General features: G+C 42.5%; 1 protein-coding gene across 2 annotated transcripts in view; it reads left to right on the plus strand.

The window, feature by feature from the left end:
- The first annotated feature begins 19519 nt into the window (after window positions 1-19519).
- Window positions 19520-24624, plus strand: part of GPC6 (glypican 6) — a 1138485-nt gene continuing 1133380 nt past the window's right edge. For both annotated transcript variants that reach the window (XM_048853256.2, XM_048853266.2), the window contains exon 1: window positions 19520-19875. In XM_048853256.2, the coding sequence (XP_048709213.1) occupies window positions 19716-19875 (160 nt within the window). In that variant the 5' untranslated portion in view covers window positions 19520-19715. The remainder of the gene's footprint in view (window positions 19876-24624) is intronic.

Here is a 24624-nt window from a genome sequence, read left to right on the forward strand (position 1 = left end):
TAGCGTCCCCCCATCCATTAGGCTAGTAATCCTGTCAAAGAAGGAAATTAGGTTGGTTTGACATGCTTTGTTCTTGTCAAATCCATGTTGGCTATTGCTTATCACCCTATTTTCCTCTAGGTGGTTTAATAATCTTTTCCAATATTTTTTCCAGGTATCAATATTAGGCTGACTGGTCTATAATTCCCTGGGTCCTCTTTGTTCCTCTTTTTCAAGATAGATACTATATTTGACCTTCTCCAGTCGTCTGTGACCTCACTCATGCTTCATGAGTTCTGAAAGATAATTGCAAAAGGTTCCAAGATTGCTTCAGCTAATAGCATAAGTACCCTAGGATGGAGTTAATCAGGCCCTGCCAACATGAATATATCTAATTTATCGAAGTATTCTTTAATATGTTCTTTCCCTATTCTGTATTGTATTCCATCCCCCTTTTTTTTAATGTTAAATATGTTAGGTATCTGGTTACCCTGAACCTTTTTAATGAAGACTAAAGCAAAATAGGTATTGAACACCTCAGCCTTCTTGATGTCATCCCTTATTATCTCTCCTTCCCCCTAAATAGTGGACCTACATTTTCCTCCACCTTACTTTCTCCTAATTGTTTAAAGAACCTCTTCATATTTCCTTTTATGTCCCTTGCTAGGTGTAACTCATTCTGTGCCTTAGCCTTTCTTATTTTGTCCCTATATGCTTCTGCTACTCTTTTTTGCTCATCCTTAGCAATTTGCCCATGTTTCCACTTTTGGTAAGATTCCTTTTTAATCTTCAGGTCATTAAAGAGCTTCTAGTGGAGCCATATTGGCCTAATAATATTCTTCCTATCTTTTCTTTACATCAGGATAATTTGCTGTTATGCCTTTAATATAATCTCTTTAAGAAATGGACAGCTCTCCTGATTTTTTTTCCCCCTTAGATTTCTTCCCATGGGGCCTTACATGCCATTTTTATTCAGTATAAGTAGACATTAAAGTTTTAATGTCCTACAGAAATTGCTGGAGATGCTATGAGAATGAGTGAAGTCCTTGGGCTGAAGAAGTTACTGGAGGGGGACTGGATAGGCCGGCACTATTTTGTGACTTCAGTAGTTACGTTTCACAGGCACACTTGATTAAGAGGGTCTGGTTTATTTCAGTGGATACAATTTTTAAAAATTCTGGATTTGTCCTTGGAAGAGCCCAGTTTAATGACTAAAGAGATAAGATCCTGGAGAAAGTGCACTGTGTGAGGTCAGTGGGTTGGCCCTGGTGTTTCCCCAATAATCTTTAGGTCAAAGTCATCATCTTTCCATTCTGAGGTCTTTTAAGGGCCGGTCTACATGTAAAATGTTGTACCATTGGAGCTGTGCTGCTGTAGTGCTTCAATGAAGATGCAACTATGCCAATGGAAGAGCTTCTCCCATAGGCGTAGTTAATCCACCTCCATGAGAGATGGTAACTATGTTGACAGGAGAAGCTCTCCCATTGACCTAGTGCTGTCTGCACAGAGGGTTAGGTCGGTATAACTGCCTCAGTCAGTGGTGTAGATTTTTCACACCCCTGAGGGATGTAGCTATACCAGTGTAAGTTTAAGCATAAGTATCAGCATCTTTCATTGATCTGAATTGTTCTAGTTCCAGGAAAAGTGTATTGGCTTGCAAACTTATTGTGCACTAACATTTTGGTCAGGACTAGTCCCTATCCAGACTATTCCTACTATTATTAGGGTTCATCTGTGCTAAGGATATGTATGAGGTGGTGGTTGGTGGCCATGGTATATGTACACAGCCATGCAGAACACATCTCTAGGCCCTTTCCTATGTTTCCTGTTGCAGAGGCCACATACAACAACAGCCTTTTCCATGAGTCTGGGGCAATGGCAGGATAATGGTAATCTATTTCTGTTGCACAATCCATGTTTTTGGCCATACATTTATTGGTAGGTTCCTCTGGGTAGCAAATGCCAGAACTTTGTTTATAATGCAGTGTGTGTGTGTGTGTGAGAGAGAGAGAGAGTGGGTGGATGTACTATTTATACAATGCATTGTATAAAATAGATTGGGAAGCCTGAAACGTTGTTCTTAAAGGGAAAAGCATATCATTCCCTTCAAATCAAAGAATGATGCCATTGCTCTGGATGTCAGGGAATTGATCCAATATTTTTCTGATAATCTTAAAATGTTGAACAAGTAGGATAAAGGTAAGATAAATAAGCCAACTATTCCATAAATTCATGACAAGTTGTCGTTCTCTTCCAAGAACAATTTATTGGTGATAAATTTCAACTAGCCGTTTCAGCATAAAACTCTGGAGGCCAAACAAAACTTCCATAAAATCATTTATGTGCCTATTTACACTATTAGTACAATATTTTAATATTAACCATCACCTTTAAAAACAAACTTCTTTAAATGAAAAAAATCTGTATCCCTGTTTAGGGGAAAAGATGTACTTTTTCAGACTTATCTGTACTCACTACCACTTGTATTGTGCACAATACAACACAGAATATATTTTGTGACTTCAGAAGACCAGTGTGTGTATGTAAATATGTTTTTAGAAACTTTGCAAGCATGTTTCCAAATGCCTATGTAAACGGATTACAGATTCCTAACTGACAAAAATGAAAGGAGTATATATTACCCAAGGACCATGGGGGGGGGGTATGCAAGTTTACTCTTAAGTAGGCTTGTTATTTGCAATTTCCTTTCATGCCACTTACATAAAACCTCGATTAATTTATTCCTAATGCTTTGCACCATCCCACCTAATCCTTACATTTTTACCAGAATAGGGTTAGCTTGATATTTAAATGGTGTTCACACTTATATGTCGTTTGCAGATATAAAGCAGCAAAGCTGTGTCCCAAAGTTTTCTGCAGGAAATATATAAAGTACTTGCATACAGATAAAGTTCTTGAACAGGGTGCATAGTGATGAGTAAACAGTACTCACTGAAACCATTCTCACCCCAATTCACCTCAGGGTGGCAGGGGTGAAGGAAGAAGAAGAAGCAGTTGGAGCTTTTTGGACTGCAGCGATGGGTGGTCAGGAGCAGGCCTTTCTAATTACCCCATTCCCCATCCCCAACAGAAACAAAGGCTACCTTTGGAAATTTGGATTGCTTCAGAGAATCATTCTAAAGGAATCTCTTGACTGGTTGGAGAAGCAAATGTGTAGGACAAGTGAATGGAATAAAATAATAATCATTATTATTCTATAACAAGAAGCATCTTTTCATCTTCATTTTGCTTTTTTCTCTCCCCTTTTCCTCCTTCAGCTACAAAAGTCATCAAAGGGTTCAGCAGTAGCTTGTAGGCATGGCGCATCCAAGTGCCCCCTCTCCTTCCTATATGTGCAATCTGCAGATGGAGGAAGTGGTGTAAAACTCCCACTGAATTCAATGGGAGCAGAGGGAGGCCAATCCTGAGCACTTTTGAGAATCCCACCATACACATAATTAATATAAAATGTGTACTATACATTGTATAGGAAAGAAAACATTTTAAAAATGTTTGTTTCCATGATGGACAGGCACACAGAACAGAGGTATCAGGAACATGGATAATTTATATAAACCCCTTAACTACTGGTGGTTCTATTTTACTCTGTGAACGGTGATGTGACTGCCCTTGGGCAAGTTGTAACTGAAAAGGAAACAGTGGGCCAAATTCTGCTTTCACCTAGACCACTGTAAATCCTGAGTTGCTCCTCTGAGCGAGTGGGAGTACACTGCAGTAACACATAACAGAAAGTGTCCCTTTGTTTGTTAAAAGAAAAGGAGTACTTGTGGCACCTTAGAGACTAACAAATTTATTTGAGCATAAGCTTTCGTGAGCTACAGCTCACTTCATCGGATGCTGTAGCTCACGAAAGCTTACGCTCAAATAAATTTGTTAGTCTCTAAGGTGCCACAAGTACTCTTGTTCTTTTTGCCGATACAGACTAACACGGCTGCTACTCTGAAACCTGTGTTTGTTGTTTTCTTAAATGCCTGAAGGGGAGTTTCCATTTTATAACAAATTTAGATACTATCCTATGTTTCATAACTCACCTCAGAGGAATTATGATATTTTGGCTACTTAAAACCCTGGCCTTTATTTGGAGGAATGGGGAGAAGATGCATTCTGTAGGTCAGATTTTCAATAGATTCTAGATTTGCTGATTGGTTTGCCATATCCCTTAAGTGCCTAAATGGGAGTGTCTTCCTGAGTAACCACAGGTTGTGCAAATAGCCTTTGCAAGGGTTGCCAGCGGCAGCTGACCAGCTGCCATATTGGGATACAACCTGGTGGTAAGGTCATAATCTTACATGGTTTCTCTAGGCAACACCTAGATGTAGAAGCAGATCCTATGCAGATGCACAGACACACACCTTCTCTGTGGGGTTCTCACCTTCCTTCCATCACTTTGTTCCTGCCTTTCCACCTACTTCACAAGTAGTGTTTTTAATGCTTATGGTTATGTGGTTGGAGCAAAAGGAATTGGGTGGCAGGACTCCCAGATTTGTTACTGATTGCTTGTGTGAACATGAGAAAGTAACTTCAGCACTCTGTACCTCAGTTACCTGCTATGTAAAATGGGAATAATGATCCATCTGCTTGGAATGGTTGCTGCTTTTTTGTTACTGTTAGGATCAGAGGAATGAAATGGGAGGGTATTTTAAGGGATGTATTGTGGATTGGGGGACCTAATAGCTGCTTCCAGGCAAAGGGAAGAGGTGTTGTTGAGCTAGCAGGCCACTTCTGGCTATCTCTTGTGAGTGGAGATAGCACTGATGAAGAGGGGAACAAGTGAGTTGAAAAACTTGGAGCCACCATTGGCTAGTTCATTCTCTTTCCCGCTCCCCCACCCTATCTTGTGGTATAGAACTGCAATCTTTCAGAGAAGAGTAGGAAAGCAGTTGCACTGATGGATGGGACTGAAATGAAAGATACTTGCAGTCCTGTCCAGAGGTGAAAAAGATACAGCAACACTGTCCTTCCCAAGCCAAGAAAATATGGATTGTGGCACCACTACAGAGATCTCTGTGTGTATGGTGAGGGTGCGGGCGGGCACTCAGGCTCCATTTCCTGCTACTCTCCACTTTTGACATAGATTCATAGAACCATAGAAGATTAGGGTTGGAAGAGACCTCAGGAGGTCATTTAATCCAACCCCCTGCTTAGCGGAGGACCAACACCAACTAAATCATCCCAGCTAAGGCTTTGTCAAGCCGGGCCTTAAAAAGAGATTCCACCACCTCCCTAGGTAACCCATTCCAGTGCTTCACCACCCTCCTAGTGAAATAGTGTCTCCTAATATCCAACCTAGACCTCCCCCATTGCAACTTGAGACCATTGCTCTTTGTTCTGTCATCTGCCACCACTGAGAACAGCCGAGCTCCATCCTCTTTGGAACCCCTCTTTAGGTAGTTGAAGGCTGCTATCAAATCCCCCCTTACTCTTCTCTTCTGCAGACTAAACAAGCCCAGTTCCCTCAGCCTCACCTCGTGAGTCGTGTGCCCCAACCCCCTGATCATTTTCATTGCCCTCTCCAAATTGTCCACATCCTTTCTGTAGTGGGGAGCCCAAAACTGGATGCCATACTCCAGATGTGGCCTCACCAGTGCCAAATAGAGGGGAATAATCACTTCCCTCAATCTGCTGGCAATTCTCCTCCAAGCCTCCTCCTTCCTCTCCTCCAAGTGCTTCAGAATGGTTTCCTTGAGGACCTGCTCCATGATTCTTCCAGGGACTGAGGTGAGGCTGACTTTGTCTATAGTTCCCCAGGTTTTTCTTCTTCCTTCTTTAAAGATGGGCACTATATTTGCCTTTTTCCAATCATCCAGGACTTCCCCCAATTGCCCTAGTTTTCAAAGATAATGGCCAATGACTCTGTGATCACATCAGCCAATTCCCTCAGCACCCTCGGATGCATTAGATCTGGACCTATGGACTTGTGCATGTCCCATGGATTTGTGTATCACTAATTCCCTTGTATCTTCAGTCTAGTCAGGCCCCACTCTTCGTTGCAACACAATTGCTCTCCTTCTGCTGGCCTGAATGTGACCTTCTGGATTTTTTCTTTCCTGTGATTTTTAATATTCTTGCCCCTTACCATCACAGAGAAAGAGGTGGCAGTGAAATAACTACCCTAATGTTACTGTTCTCTGGAGATAAACATATCAAAGGGAGAGACTCCAAACCTTTTGTTTTGTTTTGGTTTTGGTTTGGGGGGATACAAAAGGAAAAAAGGGAATTGAGTAAATCCCTAGGACCAGCTGCCATTCAGGACTTCTGAGTTTGGAAATAAAGAATGAAGTAGCTAAGCAGCTCGCCAAATATACAATTTATTCTTGAAAACCAACAACTGTATCTGAGGATTGGAATTTGATGAATGCAATTCTTACCTTTACTAAAAGAGCTAAAGATAATGCTGGGAATTATAGACTGCTAAACTTCAGATCAGTACAGAGGAAGCTAATTGACACTAAAGTAAAAAATTAGCCAGTGTGTACAATTTAATGGGGACAGATCAGCACAGCTTTAGTAAGGGTAAAGCAAATGTCTCTAATTTGACAGCATTGTTTGAGAAAGAGATATCCTTTGATGGGGAACACACCTTTCCACGGCAAAACCCACAGGAAGGGGGCCCCAGAAGTTGGGGGTAAACACTTCAAGTACAATCTTACAGAGTTTCTTCTGAACCCTGAACCTTTAGGGAAGAAATGAGGGACCCAGTGCCCAAATCCCATGAATTCTCTAAAATGTCTGGACATTCAGAGGGCTTAAGGCCATATCAGGTAGTAATCCAGTTGAACAACTGAAGGGAGGTGATCAGGGAGAAGAGAGACTGCATGCAGTGCCCTCCTTTAGAGAGCAGACTTTTTGTGCAGGAAAATCTGTGGAATGTAATAGGACCATAGGGACAACAATTTAGCAAACTTCAATAAAGGATTCAGGATGTTATAAGAATAGTAATAAACTTTTCAGTTATGCTATTCTCTATTAAAATGTTTCAAGGGATATGAATCTTCCTGATTCCAGGCATAAACTGATTACCTACTGAGGTCAAGAAGAAATTTTCCTCCCATGGAACAGTGTTGCATAATAAGCCAAAGACAGCATGAAGGGATTTTGCCTTCCTTTGAAGCATGAAATAGAGGATACTTCTAGAAGCAGGATACTGGATTTCATTGACCAACGGTCTGGGCTGGTATGGAAACGGTATGTACCTCTTTCTCAGTGGGAGGTACAAGAAAAACTTGGTACATAGATCTCTAAAAAGGTTGTGAACTGATCCCTGCTGTTCAGTTTGTGTGAGGTTGGCAGAGAACCACATTGGAGGTTCGGGTTCATTGGAGTCAGACCACTAAAAGAACTAATATGTTATTTCATACTCAAAGAGATAAGCATGTGTTCTGTCTTGTTCATCTTTATTTTAAATTAAAGAAAACAACAAAGAATATATATAAAGTCTCCACTGGGAGAAAATAAAAAGCAGAATGACCTCTCTCTCTCTCTCTCTCTCTCCCCCTCTCCCTCTCCCTTTTAAATCTTCCATCTTAAATCCAGTCCACATCAAGCCCAATCCCCACCAGACAGACAGTTGTCTTACAGTTCAAGGTGCAATGCAAAGAAAACAGAATGATGGCTACATGTTCCACAGAAGCATCTCCCTTGACTCCCTACCAGAGGTTCCCTGCTTACTCTAGCCTTCCTTTCTTAACAAGCTCCAGTGCTCCTATAACCTTCAGGCAGATGTATATGGGATAGGTGGCTGACAGCCTCCTCCAGGCTCTCCTTGGCTCAAAGACTTGTCCTGTATTCTCAGGGGGCTGATGGCACCTATAAAGATAATGAAAACATAAATGTTTGATCAAAAAATTTGACAAGGTGAGCATGCCAAGAAAATCCACTTCCCAATATAATCCAAAGCATTATCATAATATTCCAGCTCATTTCTAAAGTATCCCATATTTCTGCTGAAGCCTGTGTGATTCATTAGGCTCCCATTCATTATGAAAATAGACTAGCAAATTACATTCTCTGTAAATGGAATCATTATAGCAGTAATTTGCAAAATACATTAAGCCTTTTGATGATCCTTCTCAAAGAAAACACATATACTTTTAAACACATTGCTACGCTATTATAATTTTAAAACTGTAGGCCTTGCATTCATAGCTTTTATTACTTATTTTAGAAAGTATTTTCCTATGCAACTAGTGTCGACATTTTGGATAGTTGTGTACTGCTTCACCCTTTATAATTGTCACAAAGAATAAAGATTTAATAAAGATTCACTTGTCTGTGAATATCAAAGAAATGTTGAGTGTACTAGTATGCATAGACTAATTCATTTGGGTGTTAAATGGTATTGTTTTCACTTATCAATAACCTGTTGATTGCTAGGGCATTACATTATTTATATCTCTGTTCTTAACTAACCCTAGATCAAAGGGGCGATCAACAGGTTATCTCAAGTGCTTATATACAAATGCACAAAGCCTTGGAAACAAGCAGGGAGAACTGGAGGTCCTGGTGATGTAAAAGAACTATGACGTGATCGGAATAACAGAGACTTGGTGGGATAACTCACATGACTGGAGTACTGTCATGGATGGTTATAAACTGTTCAGGAAGGACAGGCAGGGCAGAAAAGGTAGGGGAGTAGCACTGTATGTAAGGGAGCACTATGACTGCTCAGAGCTCCGGTACGAAACTGCAGAAAAACCTGAGTGTCTCTGGATTAAGTTTAGAAGTGTGTGCAACAAGAGTGATGTAGTGGTGGGAGTCTGCTATAGACCACCGGACCAGGGGGATGAGGTAGATGAGGCTTTCTTCCGGCAGCTCACGGAAGCTACTGGATCGCATGCCCTGATTCTCATGGGTGACTTTAATTTTCCTGATATCTGCTGGGAGAGCAATACAGCGGTGCATAGACAATCCAGGAAGTTTTTGGAAAGCGTAGGGGACAATTTCCTGGCGCAAGTGCTAGAGGAGCCAACTAGGGGGGGCGCTTTTCTTGACCTGCTGCTCACAAACCGGGTAGAATTAGTGGGGGAAGCAAAAGTGGATGGGAATCTGGGAGGCAGTGACCATGAGTTGGTTGAGTTCAGGATCCTGACGCAAGGAAGAAAGGTAAGCAGCAGGATACGGACCCTGGACTTCAGGAAAGCAGACTTTGAGCAGGTCCTCAAAGAATCAATCCTGAAGCACTTGCATGAGAGGAAAGTGATCAGGAACAGCCAGCATGGATTCACCAAGGGAAGGTCATGCCTGACTAATCTAATCGCCTTTTATGATGAGATTACTGGTTCTGTGGATGAAAGGAAAGCAGTGGATGTATTGTTTCTTGACTTTAGCAAAGCTTTTGACACGGTCTCCCACAGTATTCTTGTCAGCAAGTTAAGGAAGTATGGGCTGGAAGAATGCACTACAAGGTGGGTAGAAAGCTGGCTAGATTGTCGGGCTCAATGGGTAGTGATCAATGGCTCCATATCTAGTTGGCAGCCGGTATCAAGTGGAGTACCCCAAGGGTCGGTCCTGGGGCCGGTTTTGTTCAATATCTTCATAAATGATCTGGAGGATGGTGTGGATTGCACTCTCAGCAAATTTGCGGATGATACTAAACTGGGAGGAGTGGTAGATACGCTGGAGGGGAGGGATAGGATACAGAAAGACCTAGACAAATTGGAGGATTGGGCCAAAAGAAATCTGATGAGGTTCAATAAGGATAAGTGCAGGGTCCTGCACTTAGGACGGAAGAACCCAATGCACAGCTACAGACTAGGGACCGAATGGCTAGGCAGCAGTTCTGCGGAAAAGGACCTAGGGGTGACAGTGGACGAGAAGCTGGATATGAGTCAGCAGTGTGCCCTTGTTGCCAAGAAGGCCAATGGCATTTTGGGATGTATAAGTAGGGGCATAGCGAGCAGATCGAGGGACGTGATCGTTCCCCTCTATTCGACATTGGTGAGGCCTCATCTGGAGTACTGTGTCCAGTTTTGGGCCCCACACTTCAAGAAGGATGTGGATAAATTGGAGAGAGTCCAGCGAAGGGCAACAAAAATGATTAGGGGACTGGAACACATGAGTTATGAGGAGAGGCTGAGGGAGCTGGGATTGTTTAGCCTGCAGAAGAGAAGAATGAGGGGGGATTTGGTAGCTGCTTTCAACTACCTGAAAGGGGGTTCCAAAGAGGATGGCTCTAGACTGTTCTCAATTGTAGCAGATGACAGAACGAGGAGCAATGGTCTCAAGTTGCAGTGGGGGAGGTTTAGATTGGATATTAGGAAAAACTTTTTCACTAAGAGGGTGGTGAAACACTGGAATGCGTTACCTAGGGAGGTGGTAGAATCTCCTTCCTTAGAGGTTTTTAAGGTCAGGCTTGACAAAGCCCTGGCTGGGATGATTTAACTGGGAATTGGTCCTGCTTTGAGCAGGGGGTTGGACTAGATGACCTTCTGGGGTCCCTTCCAACCCTGATATTCTATGATTCTATGATTCTATGGTGTGTATTAGTATTACAATGAGAATTTACTTGATGTGTAAACTTCATGAAAACTAATGAAAGATTGTTGTGTTACAGTTTGCATTGCGTATATCCCTGTAATTATGTTTACCCATCAAACATGATTGGAGCCTTGAAAATGTAAATGAAGAAGGTTGCTAACTTCAAAGCATGGGTGTCATAAATATAAAGGGAAGGGTAAACCCCTTTGAAATCCCTCCTGGCCAGGGGAAAGCTCCTCTCACCTGTAAAGGGTTAAGAAGCTAAAGGTAACCTCGCTGGCACCTGACCAAAATGACCAATGAGGAGACAAGATACTTTCAAAAGCTGGGAGGAGGGAGAGGAACAAAGGGTCTATCTGTGTGCTGCTCTTGCCAGAGACAGAACAGGAATGGAGTCTTAGAACTTTTAGTAAGTAATCTAGCTAGGTATGTGTTAGATTATGATTTCTTTAAATGGCTGAGAAAAGAATTGTGCTGAATAGAATAACTATTTCTGTCTGTGTATCTTTTTTGTAACTTAAGGTTTTGCCTAGAGGGGTTCTCTATGCTTTTGAATCTAATTACCCTGTAAGATATCTACCATCCTGATTTTACAGGGGGGATTTCTTTATTTCTATTTACTGCTATTTTTATTAAAAGTCTTCTTGTAAAAAACTGAATGCTTTTTCATTGTTCTCAGATCCAAGGGTTTGGGTCTGTGGTCACCTATGCAAATTGGTGAGGCTTTTTATCCAACATTTCCCAGGAAAGGGGGGGTGCAAGTGTTGGGAGGATTGTTCATTGTTCTTAAGATCCAAGGGTCTGGGTCTGTAGTCACCTAGGCAAATTGGTGAGGCTTTTTACCAAACCTTGTCCAGGAAGTGGGGTGCAAGGTTTTGGGAAGTATTTTGGGGGGACAGACGCGTCCAAACAGCTCTTCCCCAGTAACCAGTAATTGTTTGGTGGTGGTAGCGGCCATTCCAAGGATAACGGGTGTAATATTTTGTACCTTGGGGAAGTTTTGACCTAAGCTGGTAAAGATAAGCTTAGGAGGTTTTTCATGCAGGTCCCCACATCTGTACCCTAGAGTTCAGAGTGGGGGAGGAACCTTGACAATGGGTCATTGTGTTCAACAATGGAAATTCAGGTTTCAGAGTAACAGCCCTGTTAGTCTGTATTCGCAAAAAGAAAAGGAGTACTTGTGGCACCTTAGAGACTAACCAATTTATTTGAGCATGAGCTTTCGTGAGCTACAGCTCACTTCATCGGATGCATACCGTGGAAACTGCAGCAGACTTTATATATACACAGAGAATATGAAACAATACCTCCTCCCACCCCACTGTCCTGCTGGTAATAGCTTATCTAAAGTGATCATCAGGTTGGGCCATTTCCAGCACAAATCCAGGTTTTCTCACCCTCCACCCCCCCACACAAATTCACTCTCCTGCTGGTGATAGCCCATCCAAAGTGACAACTCTTTACACAATGTGTATGATAATCAAGTTGGGCTATTTCCTGCACAAATCCAGGTTTTCTCACATCCCCCCCACCCCCATACACACACAAACTCACTCTCCTGCTGGTAATAGCTCATCCAAACTGACCACTCTCCAAGTTTAAATCCAAGTTAAACCAGAACATCTGGGGGGGGGGGTAGGAAAAAACAAGAGGAAATAGGCTACCTTGCATAATGACTTAGCCACTCCCAGTCTCTATTTAAGCCTAAATTAATAGTATCCAATTTGCAAATGAATTCCAATTCAGCAGTTTCTCGCTGGAGTCTGGATTTGAAGTTTTTTTGTTTTAAGATAGCGACCTTCATGTCTGTGATTGCGTGACCAGAGAGATTGAAGTGTTCTCCGACTGGTTTATGAATGTTATAATTCTTGACATCTGATTTGTGTCCATTTATTCTTTTACGTAGAGACTGTCCCGTTTGACCAATGTACATGGCAGAGGGGCATTGCTGGCACATGATGGCATATGTCACATTGGTGGATGTGCAGGTGAACGAGCCTCTGATTGTGTGGCTGATGTTATTAGGCCCTGTGATGGTGTCCCCTGAATAGATATGTGGGCACAATTGGCAACGGGCTTTGTTGCAAGGATAAGTTCCTGGGTTAGTGGTTCTGTTGTGTGGTATGTGGTTGTTGGTGAGTATTTGCTTCAGGTTGCGGGGCTGTCTCTAGGCAAGGACTGGCCTGTCTCCCAAGATTTGTGAGAGTGTTGGGTCATCCTTTAGGATAGGTTGTAGATCCTTAATAATGCGTTGGAGGGGTTTTAGTTGGGGGCTGAAGGTGACGGCTAGTGGCGTTCTGTTATTTTCTTTGTTAGGCCTGTCCTGTAGTAGGTAACTTCTGGGAACTCTTCTGGCTCTATCAATCTGTTTCTTTACTTCTGCAGGTGGGTATTGTAGTTGTAAGAAAGCTTGACAGAGATCTTGTAGGTGTTTGTCTCTGTCTGAGGGGTTGGAGCAAATGCGGTTGTATCACAGAGCTTGGCTGTAGACGATGGATCGTGTGGTGTGGTCAGGGTGAAAGCTGGAGGCATGCAGGTAGGAATAGCGGTCAGTAGGTTTCCGGTATAGGGTGGTGTTTATGTGACCATTGTTTATTAGCACTGTAGTGTCCAGGAAGTGGATCTCTTGTGTGGACTGGACCAGGCTGAGGTTGGTGGTGGGATGGAAATTGTTGAAATCATGGTGGAATTCCTCAAGGGCTTCTTTTCCATGGGTCCAGATGATGAAGATGTCATCAATATAGCGCAAGTAGAGTAGGGGCTTTAGGGGACGAGAGCTGAGGAAGCGTTGTTCTAAATCAGCCATAAAAATGTTGGCATACTGTGGGGCCATGCGGGTACCCATAGCAGTGCTGCTGATCTGAAGGTATACATTGTCCCCAAATGTGAAATAGTTATGGGTGAGGACAAAGTCACAAAGTTCAGCCACCAGGTTAGCCGTGACATTATCGGGGATAGTGTTCTTGACGGCTTGTAGTCCATCTTTGTGTGGAATGTTGGTGTAGAGGGCTTCTACATCCATAGTGGCCAGGATGGTGTTATCAGGAAGATCACCGATGGATTGAAGTTTCCTCAGGAAGTCAGTGGTGTCTCGAAGGTAGCTGGGAGTGCTGGTAGCGTAGGGCCTGAGGAGGGAGTCTACATAGCCAGACAATCCTGCTGTCAGGGTGCCAATGCCTGAGATGATGGGGCGCCCAGGATTTCCAGGTTTATGGATCTTGGGTAGTAGATAGAATATCCCAGGTCGAGGTTCCAGGGGTGTGTTTGTGCGGATTTGATCTTGTGCTTTTTCAGGAAGTTTCTTGAGCAAATGCTGTAGTTGCTTTTGGTAACTCTCAGTGGGATCATAGGGTAATGGCTTGTAGAAACTCGTGTTGGAGAGCTGCCGAGCAGCCTCTTGTTCATATTCCAACCTATTCATGATGACAACAGCACCTCCTTTGTCAGCCTTTTTGATTATGATGTCAGAGTTGTTTCTGAGGCTGTGGATGGCATTGCGTTCCGCATGGCTGAGGTTATGGGGCAAGTGATGCTGCTTTTCCACAATTTCAGCCCATGCGCGTCGGCGGAAGCACTCTATGTAGAAGTCCAGTCTGCTGTTTCAACCCTCAGGAGGAGTCCACCTAGAATCTCTCTTTCTGTAGTGTTGGTAGGGAGACCTCTGTGGATTAGTATGTTGTTCAGAGGTATTTAGGAAATATTCCTTGAGTCGGAGACGTCGAAAATAGGATTCTATGTCACCACAGAACTGTATCATGTTCGTGGGGGTGGGGGGGCAGAAGGAGAGGCCCCGAGATAGAACAGCTGCTTCTGCTGGGCTGAGAGTATAGTTGGATAGGTTAACAATATTGCTAGGTGCGTTGAGGGAACCATTGCTGTGGCCCCTTGTAGCATGTAGTAGTTTAGAAAGTTTAGTGTCCTTTTTCTTTTGTAGAGAAGCAAAGTGTGCGTTGTAAATGGCTTGTCTAGTTTTAGTAAAATCCAGCCACGAGGAAGTTTGTGTGGAAGGTTGGTTTTTTATGAGAGTATCCATTTTTGAGAGCTCATTCTTAATCTTTCCCTGTTTGCTGTAGAGGATGTTGATCAGGTGATTCCGCAGTTTCTTTGAGAGCGTGTGGCACAAGCTGTCAGCATAGTCTGTGTGGTATGTAGATTGTTACCAGCAGGACAGTGGGGTGGGAGGAGGTATTGTTTCATATTCTCTGTGTATATATAAAGTCTGCTGCAGTTTCCACGGTATGCATCCGATGAAGTGAGCTGTAGCTCACGAAAGCTCATGCTCAAATAAATTGGTTAGTCTCTAAGGTGCCACAAGTACTCCTTTTCTTAATGGAAATTCACACACCCTGGTCTGCCTTTAGTCAACAAAGGAAAAGTCCATGTTCTGAATGCAAACACTTGCCAGATGGCTTTCTGCGGAAAGGAGCTATAAGAATGGATCCAGGGAACAATCCTGTATCTCTGTGCAATTTGGACGCTCATAGAGAACATTCCAGATGCAAGACAGAGATCCCCAAAGTTATTTTGGGTAACCCTGAGAGACTTATGGAAAACTAGCATATTACTACATTTCTACTATCATTTTGGACTTACAAACTTAGACTCACCTGTTAATGTATTTTACTGGCTTTAACCTTTTAATAACGCTCATTTCTTTTTTTTAGCTAATAAACCTTTAGTTAGTTTACTAAAGAATTGGCTGCCAGAGTTGTCTTTGGTAAGATCCAGAGTACTAATTGACCTGGGGTAAATAACTGACCTATTGGGGTTGGGAGTAACCTAAAATGGTATGATTTTTGGTTTATCACTAAGTCCAGTTGTCTGAATGGCAAGGGGGGCCGGAGAGTCTAAGGGACTGTCTGTGACTCCATGGGAAGACTAATATAATGATCCAGGAGTTCAAACTTGTTACTGGCTTGATGAAATCTAATTATAGAATATACCACCAGTTTGGGATGTCTGCCTTCTTTTCTGACAGTCTGATCTGAGATTGGCACTCATAGTTTTGAGCCACTTCAGAGAGTGTCACAGTAAGTCTCCAGAATTTTTTTCTCAGTTTCATAAAATGAACTGAAGGTTTTGATTAATTCAAAAGCAACTACTACAGCTTATATTTAACATTATATTGCCAGTTCCCAGTTATAAACCCCTTTCCCATTCACCCCAGTATCCTATAAATACATCTACATAAATCTTTCGTCCTGTAAGAGTATATGAAGTCTTCAATTATAGGAGTGATTTTCACCCTCTACCTCTGAAAATTTCTACAGAGGAAATGAAGCCTTGGTGTGGTTTGTTATACTGTAAATTTTGCTGTCTTCTAGGTCTGTTTTCTTGAGCCTGATTCTGCAATGTGTGCAAATTTCTATTATGTTACATGCGGGAACTTCTTCCTGCATGGTCAGGCCCCACAGCAGTTACATCCCACTGGAAAAATGGAAGTGTCAACTAGAAGAGAAATACATGTGAACATGAAATAAAGTTTTCTCTGCAGCTGTCCTATAGGCATTGAACTTGCTTCTGGGAGAGAACAGGATGACAATGAACCTTGCAGAAATGAAAAACTAATGTCTTTGCGGTAGCATTCTTTCAATAATCATACAGTAAAAAGAAAACACACAGCCTCCCCCCCCGCTCCGAAAAAAACCCTCTGTCCCTACAAGATGAGGTGAGGTGGGAAGGAGAGAGAGATAATTCATTCACTTTGATAAATTTCTGGTGTGCTGAGGTAGCAGAATGATGGGCACAATATCAAAACCTAGAGTGGCGGACCCTGTTCTTACTACCTAGTATATAATTGCTTTTTTTGGGAATTCAGCAGAGGTTAGTCAGTGGACTCATCAAATTAATTATAAAATTCCATGTAAAATAATGTTGCCCCTTTGTTGAGCCATAGCTGATTTCTGGGCCTTACAGGTCAGCTTCCCATTGGAGCAGAAATTGGTGACCAAGATTTGGGATTTATTCTGAGTATAATTTGTTTGGACATAGAGTGAACAGTTTCCTTGAACAGGGGAGGCCACAAACAACATACAGGCAATCCACTACTACAGAAACCTCAACTAAGACATCATTGACCCTTGACCCAAGAAGCAGCTCTCTTGGACACTCCTGGAATTTCAGTGCTTAAATATACTGTTCCCTTCTCTACAGCTGGGCTTCACACTGGGGGAGCCCCTTGCCCCAAAGCAGTTCATTTAAACACCACATGACTTCCAGAAGAGTGAGTCTTGACATCAACTTCTAGCCTTTGTCGTGTAAAGAAAAGGAATCTCAGAAAAGGTTGACTGCCCAGATGAAGGATGCCTTAACCCACTCTGGGTACAGTGACAATATCCTGAGTGTCTATAGATCTCAAATCAGAACATGCATGACATTAACATGTCTTTTTTTTATCCTAGTTATCCTTAGGATTGTAAAGTGAAACACCCAGAAGTCGGGAAATGATAAGGTGAAGATTCTCTGCACAACCTTAACTCTGCCCTCTTGTGCACATGGATTATGATACAGTTTTAAATTCATTATCACATTATTTTTTCAGCTGGGCCCCTGAGATGTTCAGAGCTCAAGATGAATGATACTCAGCAAATGAAGCAGCACTTCAATAGTTTGTTTTCTCCTTATTGTTTAGTGGCCCCAGGCTTCACTTATTGCACATCATAAAATTAGCTTGGCCACATGGGAGCAGGGTTTATGTGGCATGGGAAATGAAAACTGACTGCTTCTCTGTTTTGCATTTACATTTTTATTAAAATGTGATATGAATTGATTTTAACCCATTTTGATATACAAAAAAATTAGAAACAAACTTAAAAAAATCACCTGTCATACAACAGCAGAAAAAAAAGTTGAATTAAAAACAAAATATTGAAAGCAGTTTGTCAAATGAACAGATTTTGTTTGCTGTTAACAATATTTGAAAGAAAACAAGAACATAGTGAACTTGGACTTGTAGCTGCTTTGAATACTCATTATTATTAGCAGTGATCCATGTTACAACATTACCTATGCTTAGTTAGGAGTATACCTGAGTCAAGCTGTCACAGAAACTGTTTTTAGTGCTCTTCCATGACCTCTGCATTTTAAACAATTTTACTGTGATTTTCTCCTTTGTATTTTTACATTTGGTTCAAATCATTTTTCTGTGGGTTGAAGAAGGATTCAAGGCTATTAGATTAAGGGGGACCATGTCCTGTTTGGCATGTTGTGGACAGTTTGACCATCCTGTAGAGGAGAGATTGAGCAATCAGGAAGGGAATCTGGTTGGGTGGAGGAAAGGGTATTGTAATATTTGTGACTCCTTCATGACTTTTGCCTTTGTCCTTTGACTAAACTGTGGCTTCTGAGACCTGTCAGACCCTTTTCATAGTACATATAGGACTTGTCTAGACTAGGATTTGGAAGGTGTTAGTTTACACTTGTTAGCCTACTGTAGACAAGATAGTGTATCTTTAACACTGTTTAGCTCAGCTGAGCGGGGGTTTCCTATTTCTGCATGAAATGGTGTGTTGTCAAGGCAGAGTACTCTTCCCACCTCTCCAGGGTCTCAGGGTGGGCTAAAGGCAGGTGGCTCTGTCTTCCCCTCTCCCTAGCTTGGAGGTTTGTTCTCTGGGTGTGTGGTGATGGAAGTGCTCTTGACAAAATACAACAGTATTTTATAGCAGGGGTTTCCAAACTGTGGGATGTTTACCGCCACTGGTGGTACATAAGCTTGTTGTTCTACCATTTAACTTGACAATTTTTTTTATGGTGGAGGTACATGAACTAATTAAGTTTGGGAGTTGCTGTTCCATAATAATCATACTAATACTGCAGTAGCATTCTTGAAAGATGTAGTGTTTTGGATTACTGCTGTAAAATACTATACTAAATACTGTAAAATACTACTAAAATACTATTTAATAAGGGTGCTTTTCCTTCCTTCCCTGGCCCAGAGATTGGATTGGCCTGGCAGGGGATTCCTCCTGAGTCTCCTGTAGCTGCTCCTGTGTTAAGGAGGGATTGTGGTGCTCTCATGCCAAATCCTGGGTTGAGTTCCTTGGGTTGGTGGCTCTCTTTTCCCACCCTACTCACTAAGTCTAAGCACTTGGTGTAGGGTTTTTTTTTCTTCTTTTGCCCTTAGATGATTTCTAGGCTCTCTCTTGGTCCCGCCTGACTCCACTGCCTGGCTCTGATATATAACAAAATACATCATGGGCCAAATTCAAATCTAGTGTAAATGGCTCCAATACTTTTTAAGAGAAAGGAGTTGCACTCACTTACCTCAAGTCTGTGTTGAGTACCAGGTACTTTTAAAGGTTAGATTAATGTGAATTTAACCTTTGGGCCATATTCAACCCATATAAATCCACGGAAGTCAAGACATAAGCCAGGGATGTATTTTGGCGCAATAATAATGTTATATATTAGTGCTCATGTAATTTTTAAAACACCTAACTGGTTGGTGATTTGCAATCTTGGGGTTGGTTAGCTGTGGTAAGGGAAGACGTTTATTGTATGGTGTCCTTTTCCTTCCCCTCTCCTGTGCCCGGAGATCCACTCCAGGTTTTCTTTCCCGCTCCGCTTCTGTATTTCGGCTATGCAATGTGTGGCACGTTTTTCTCTCGCTATCTCTCTCTCTCTGGGTGTCTCTTTCCCTCAGTCACTGTGTCTGTCTCCAGGATTTCTCCCTTCCTACTTGAGGAGGCTGCTCCTGCAGGCTCCGTCCGCGTGTGTGAAGCAGAGGTTCCCCTGGATCCCGTACATGCACTCTGACCCACCCACCCACCCGCACACAGAGTAACACCACCAGAGGCGCGCGCAGACACACACACACACACACACACTTGTGCATGCTCCACTCCATCCCCACACGCGCAGACAGGGAGTGAGGGCTCGCCAGCCTCACACAGGCAGGCACCGCTCAGTGGCTCCAGGATTTTGCTGCCCCTGGCTCGGGACTCCGATCCGCAGCAGCCAGCCAGACCTGTGTGTGCAGAGGGGGGTTGTTCGAACTGGGAAAGAAGAAGCAGGCGGGGGGGGGGGGGCGGCCACTGCTGTTCCTGGCACCGCTCGTGTGTGTGCACATCTCCCCTTCGGCTCATAAAAGTTTGCCTCAGCAAGCCGGGGGGGTTCCTCGCTCCGCCTCAGCTGGGGGACCCCGTCTGCCCCTCACCCTGGAGGCACCTCGGCTCTGTTCGCAGCGGGTGAAGGTGGGATCGTTCCCCAGGATTTATTGAGCTGGATTTGCATTTTGCACCATGTCTTCGTGGATCGCGGCTCCGCTGGTGGCTTTCACCGGGCTGCTGCTGTCACTTTCGGCCGGGGCTGATGTGAAGGCTCGGAGCTGCAGTGAGGTGCGGCAGGCGTACAGTGCCAAAGGCTTCAGCCTGGTCAATATACCCTTTCAGGAAATAGCAGGTAAGGACCAGGGGTGGGCGGGATGGGAAGGAGGGGGAGGATGTGGCGAGGAAATGTGTCTACATGTGGTTACAGCATCCCACCAGCTTCTCCTTCTTCTTTCCCTTCTGGATTAGTTGAAATGTTGTTCGCTTTTGCCTGGTCTCTCCCCTTCCCCCTCCCCACCCCCCCACCCCCGGCTCCTTACCCGGGAGCAGGGGGCAGCTTTTCTCACAGCCCTGTACGCTGGGCGGCTGGGATCGGGAGCCGGGGCCATGAATTGCCTCATTGTGTGAACACAGAGAATTCGGTGTCCCCCCCCCCCCGCCCCTCCGGACAGTCTGACAGGGAAGGGACACAGCATGAAGGCGCGCGCCAGAGGAGTGGCAGGGGCTGGGCGTGAGTGAGCGCTCAGCGCCCCAGCAGTGATTACACTGGTGGCCTTTGGAAACTTTACTTGGAGTTGCTGCTGGGTCATTAAAGCCAGAGAGCCGTCTTGGTGGTGGGTCCTGCCTCCACTGCCCGTTCCTGCGGGGAGACAAGCAGTGCCCCTTTGCCAGTTGGGGCAGCGAGGGGATGGGGTTCTCCCCACTGCCACCGGCGGGCTCCTCCGTCTGCAGTTGAGATCACTGTCTGGTTCCCGAGGGGATCTGCACATACATTTGGGTTTTTACGTGAGGCAGAATTTACAAACACAGCGAAAGCGAGTCTTCTCCTGATAAACATGACTCCGGTTAGTCAAGTCTCAGCACAGACTCCCACGAGCACTGAACTCATCACCAACCACCAGATTCCTCCACTCCCACCCAAGGAAACGGGGGGCGAGGGGGGGGGGAACCTGGGCAGCAGCAGCTGCTGGGGAGATTTTCCCTGCTGCTCTGAAACATTGTTACAACAGGTTCATTTCAACCCTTCTTTCTAGCAGGGATTTTTTTTTTTTCAATTTATTGGCCAGCTTTTAGCTCCAACCATATGCTCATTGTATCTCTGGGACTGACTGAATAAAAATGTGTCCAGGAAAGAGAATCCTTTGGCAATCAGATAGTAGAGTAAAGGAGATGCAGGGGGATGACTCGGAAATGCACGGGCTTGGGCTGCTCAAGCCCTCCGGAGAGAAATCCGCTCTGCAAACTCCTAACACTTTGCTGCTTGATTCTCCTGTTTGCGCCGCGAATTGGGCACTCCGTTGGTTTGTTTTCTTGCTTTTTTTTTTTTTTTTTAAAGTTGGAAGCAGCGATTTTTTCTCTCTTTGGATTAAATAATGCCAGTGCTGCTTACTGTTTATTATCTGGCTCTGTATCATCACAGTGTGGTGCAAACATCTAAAGACTTCAAACATGCCAATCTATAGAACAGGAATGTTGTTCCACAATATGAATACATAATGGTCCTCCAGATAGATCCCCGGGTGTAAATGAGCATAGCTGCACTGAGTTCCCTGGAGCCCTAAATAAGTGGCACACCAGCTGAGGATCTGGCCCATTGACAAATATTGGACAAGGACAGGAGAGTGAGGGGCCTGTGCTTGTGGCAACTTAGAGACCTCTCTTCCTTCAGCTCAAGCTCTTGCTCACTTCCTCTATTTTCTGTGCCCTTTTTGGAATTCTTCTCCAATTGCTAATCAATTATATGAGAGCTCTTCTGTGAGCCACATGCCCTCCCAGTTTCTCAGTCATGCTTTCCCTTCACTTATGGTAATTTTCTTCTCTCAGACTGACAGTGACAGGTCAGTTTATGCCCTGTCCTGTTTTAAAAATCCTAGTGAATTTCAAACTTTTAATGGCTTTGAGTAGATAGTTCTTGTTTTCAGCTCACCCAGAAGTGTTAGTTTCTTCTCCACTCTTGATTTTTTATTTTTTTATTCAATTAAGAATGGCCATGCACTGTTTAAAATATCTTCCTTAAATGTCAATTGTGCTTACAGGTTTCTATTAATAAGTATTGAGACCTAATGATTGGTTGCTAGTTAAATATTCACATTAATCATAGTTAAAGCAAAGATTTCTCTTATCATCTCCTCTTTTATCCTTGTGGAATAGGAAATTGATGCAGCTGTATATGTTATTTTTCCTAAGCATCCTAACTTTAAAATGCAGTTGGTTTTCCTTAATGTTTAACTACTTTGAATCTGGGTGAGATGATACTTTTAAGTAGCTTACTTGTAGACTGTGGTATACTTGATTGTTGGGGAGACTGTGTTTATATTGTGTTTAGGTAATGTGTTTAGCAGTATGCTGTTTTGCACAGGCTGCTGAGTGCTTTTGTAATAATTGCTTGGGAAGGCTATCCTGTTCTTAAATGGAATTCTGTCTATTTGTCACTTGATCCAATTATTATAAGCATTTAATTAGAACAGCCAACATAAGGATTTGATGGTGCTGGGTTTGCTTGTTTGATTTATTTTCCTTCCTGGTCCTTTTCTGACTTACATGAACTATAATTGCTGGTTAGTGAAACAATCTATTGCAGCATTAGTGTGTCAAGGTGCATCAGACTTCATACATTTGAGTAACTGCTTTATTTTCAAAGGAATTTGATGTTGATCATTTGATAGTATGATTGAAAAGTAAATGATGCACAGTTTGATTTGTGGTTTTGGAGTTTAATATAGTTACACTTTTACTTTTGTTTTTTAAGAAGCTACCTTTTCTACATGAGACTATTTGAACACATGTATTAATACAAGGTGTTGAAAAAATATGCTAAGCTTGCGTAAATCAGATAGGTACCAGACATGGAGGAACCCAAGTTAAAATCACTTGTAAAACAAAATTTGTTGAATACCAGCACACCTTATATACATAAATTAATATTAATACACCATTGTTATTGGGATTTGCTTGTTGTAGTAAACCTGCCTCCCCACAAAAAGCGAAGACTTTTTAGATAAGTTCTGTTCACACTAGTACTTCTCTTATTACTTTTAATAGTTTTGGGGGGAAATATGTTTTTTTCATAATATTTCTAGTGTTACATATGTTTGCACTGTAAGACTGTTTCTGTACAGTATTTTGATACAAATGAAATATGTGTTAAAGTTAATGATAATGTGATTATAATGAACATATTTATTTGCAATTGTCTTGTAGGCTCCTATGTTAGTGCTAAAGTGTTCAGTGTGACTTGTGTAGTACCTATCAAATATAGTGACTAAACCTACAACCCTAAATATCGTGGCTTTTTGGGGATGTTGCTCATTGAATTCCAGTGCTGCAAACTACTTTGGACTATTGCACACACAGGTATTTTCCAGCACTTAGGACCAAATACTGGTCTTGCCGGCAAATCCCCAGTAGAAGAGCTTTGCCTGGGAGTGTCTTGGTGGAAGAATCCTCACCCATGTGTTATCACAGAAAACAATATTGCAATACACATAATATTGATACAGATTTTCTTGCAGACATTGACATCCCTGGCACAGGTGACAGTAGTTTCAGGATCTACTCAAGGATACCAGAGTAAAACCTGTCCTCTTGTAAAACTGCTAGTGAATGAATTCCATCTCTCATAGATGCGATGAGGACACAGAGTGTCACAAAATAACCTTTGTATAAAAATACTGAAAGGATAATGAATCTGTCTATTTAAATGATGGTGTTACGAATACAATATAATTGTTGTATGTACCAAGTACACTTCTTCAGGCTTGTTGTGGAAGATGGTGTTATTCTGTGTGTGTGTAAGAATATCAGAATCTGACCCTTTAAGATATTTATATGAAAGTGAAATGTCATAGTAAAAAAATCTGTCAACAATACTTGTTAAATTCAAACCATGATTTCAATAACTTTAAGCATCTGACTTAAGGCAATGAAAACTGAAAGTTCAAAGTTAAAGTTGGAACATGTCCTTAGCTCACACTGTTTAGAATAAAATGCTCCACAATTTAAAAGCCAAGGCAGTGTCTGAAATATGCTTTTTCTATTTAAATGAGATCCTTCGTCTTATTTAAACCTCTTTGTTCAGTTCTCTTGTTTACTTAAAAAATGAAGTATTTTATAGTAACATTTGAACTATAGATTGTTTACCAAAGAGATCAGGATGTCTGTTTTGGAGTAAATCTTGAATAACTGAGTAATTACAGTGTTCCTGGGAAAAAATATTGACAGATTTAGAGTTTTAAAGATTACTTCAAAAGTCAGTAAATCTGTTCTCCTGTGGAAACAAAGAGCAGGATAAGATTCAGTCAACCAAGAGGCGCTACAGTGAAATTAGTGAGAGCAGAATCAAGCCCTTTATTTTGAAGGTCAGGAGTCTCCTAAAGTTAACTTTGACAAAGTGTCTTTACAATGGCAAGATAGGGAGCACTGGATTAAAGAAAAAAAAAGCCCCTTCACCACCCAAAACAAAACAAACAAGTCCTGCTTCTTGTATGCCCTAAAACAATAATTAAAACTACTGCATAATCATTCATGTAATTGAGATATTAATTTGTGTCAGAAGCACCCAAGACATTTTTTCTTAGTGTTTCCCCCTCCTTACTTATTGTTAGAATGCAATGACTGGTTGCCAGAAGACCATTGGGAAAGCCTGGTGGTCAAACTAGTGTCAAGCAGCTTGTTATTTAGTTATAAGTTCTACTGCCATCTCCATTGAAGTGAATGGGAACTCTGCGAGCAGAGTGGCTGTATAACTGGACACAATGAGAGACTGAAAAAGGCTAAGGACCTGCTTCAGATCTCTGAACAGTACACTTCAGAAGTAATGACTGAAATCAGTGCAGTTACACTGTTGTAATTTTATGAAATCAATATTGGGCCCTTAGAGATT

The sequence above is a fragment of the Caretta caretta genome, chromosome 1 (genome assembly GCF_965140235.1).
Source record: "Caretta caretta isolate rCarCar2 chromosome 1, rCarCar1.hap1, whole genome shotgun sequence".
Classification (NCBI taxonomy): Eukaryota; Metazoa; Chordata; order Testudines; family Cheloniidae; genus Caretta; species Caretta caretta.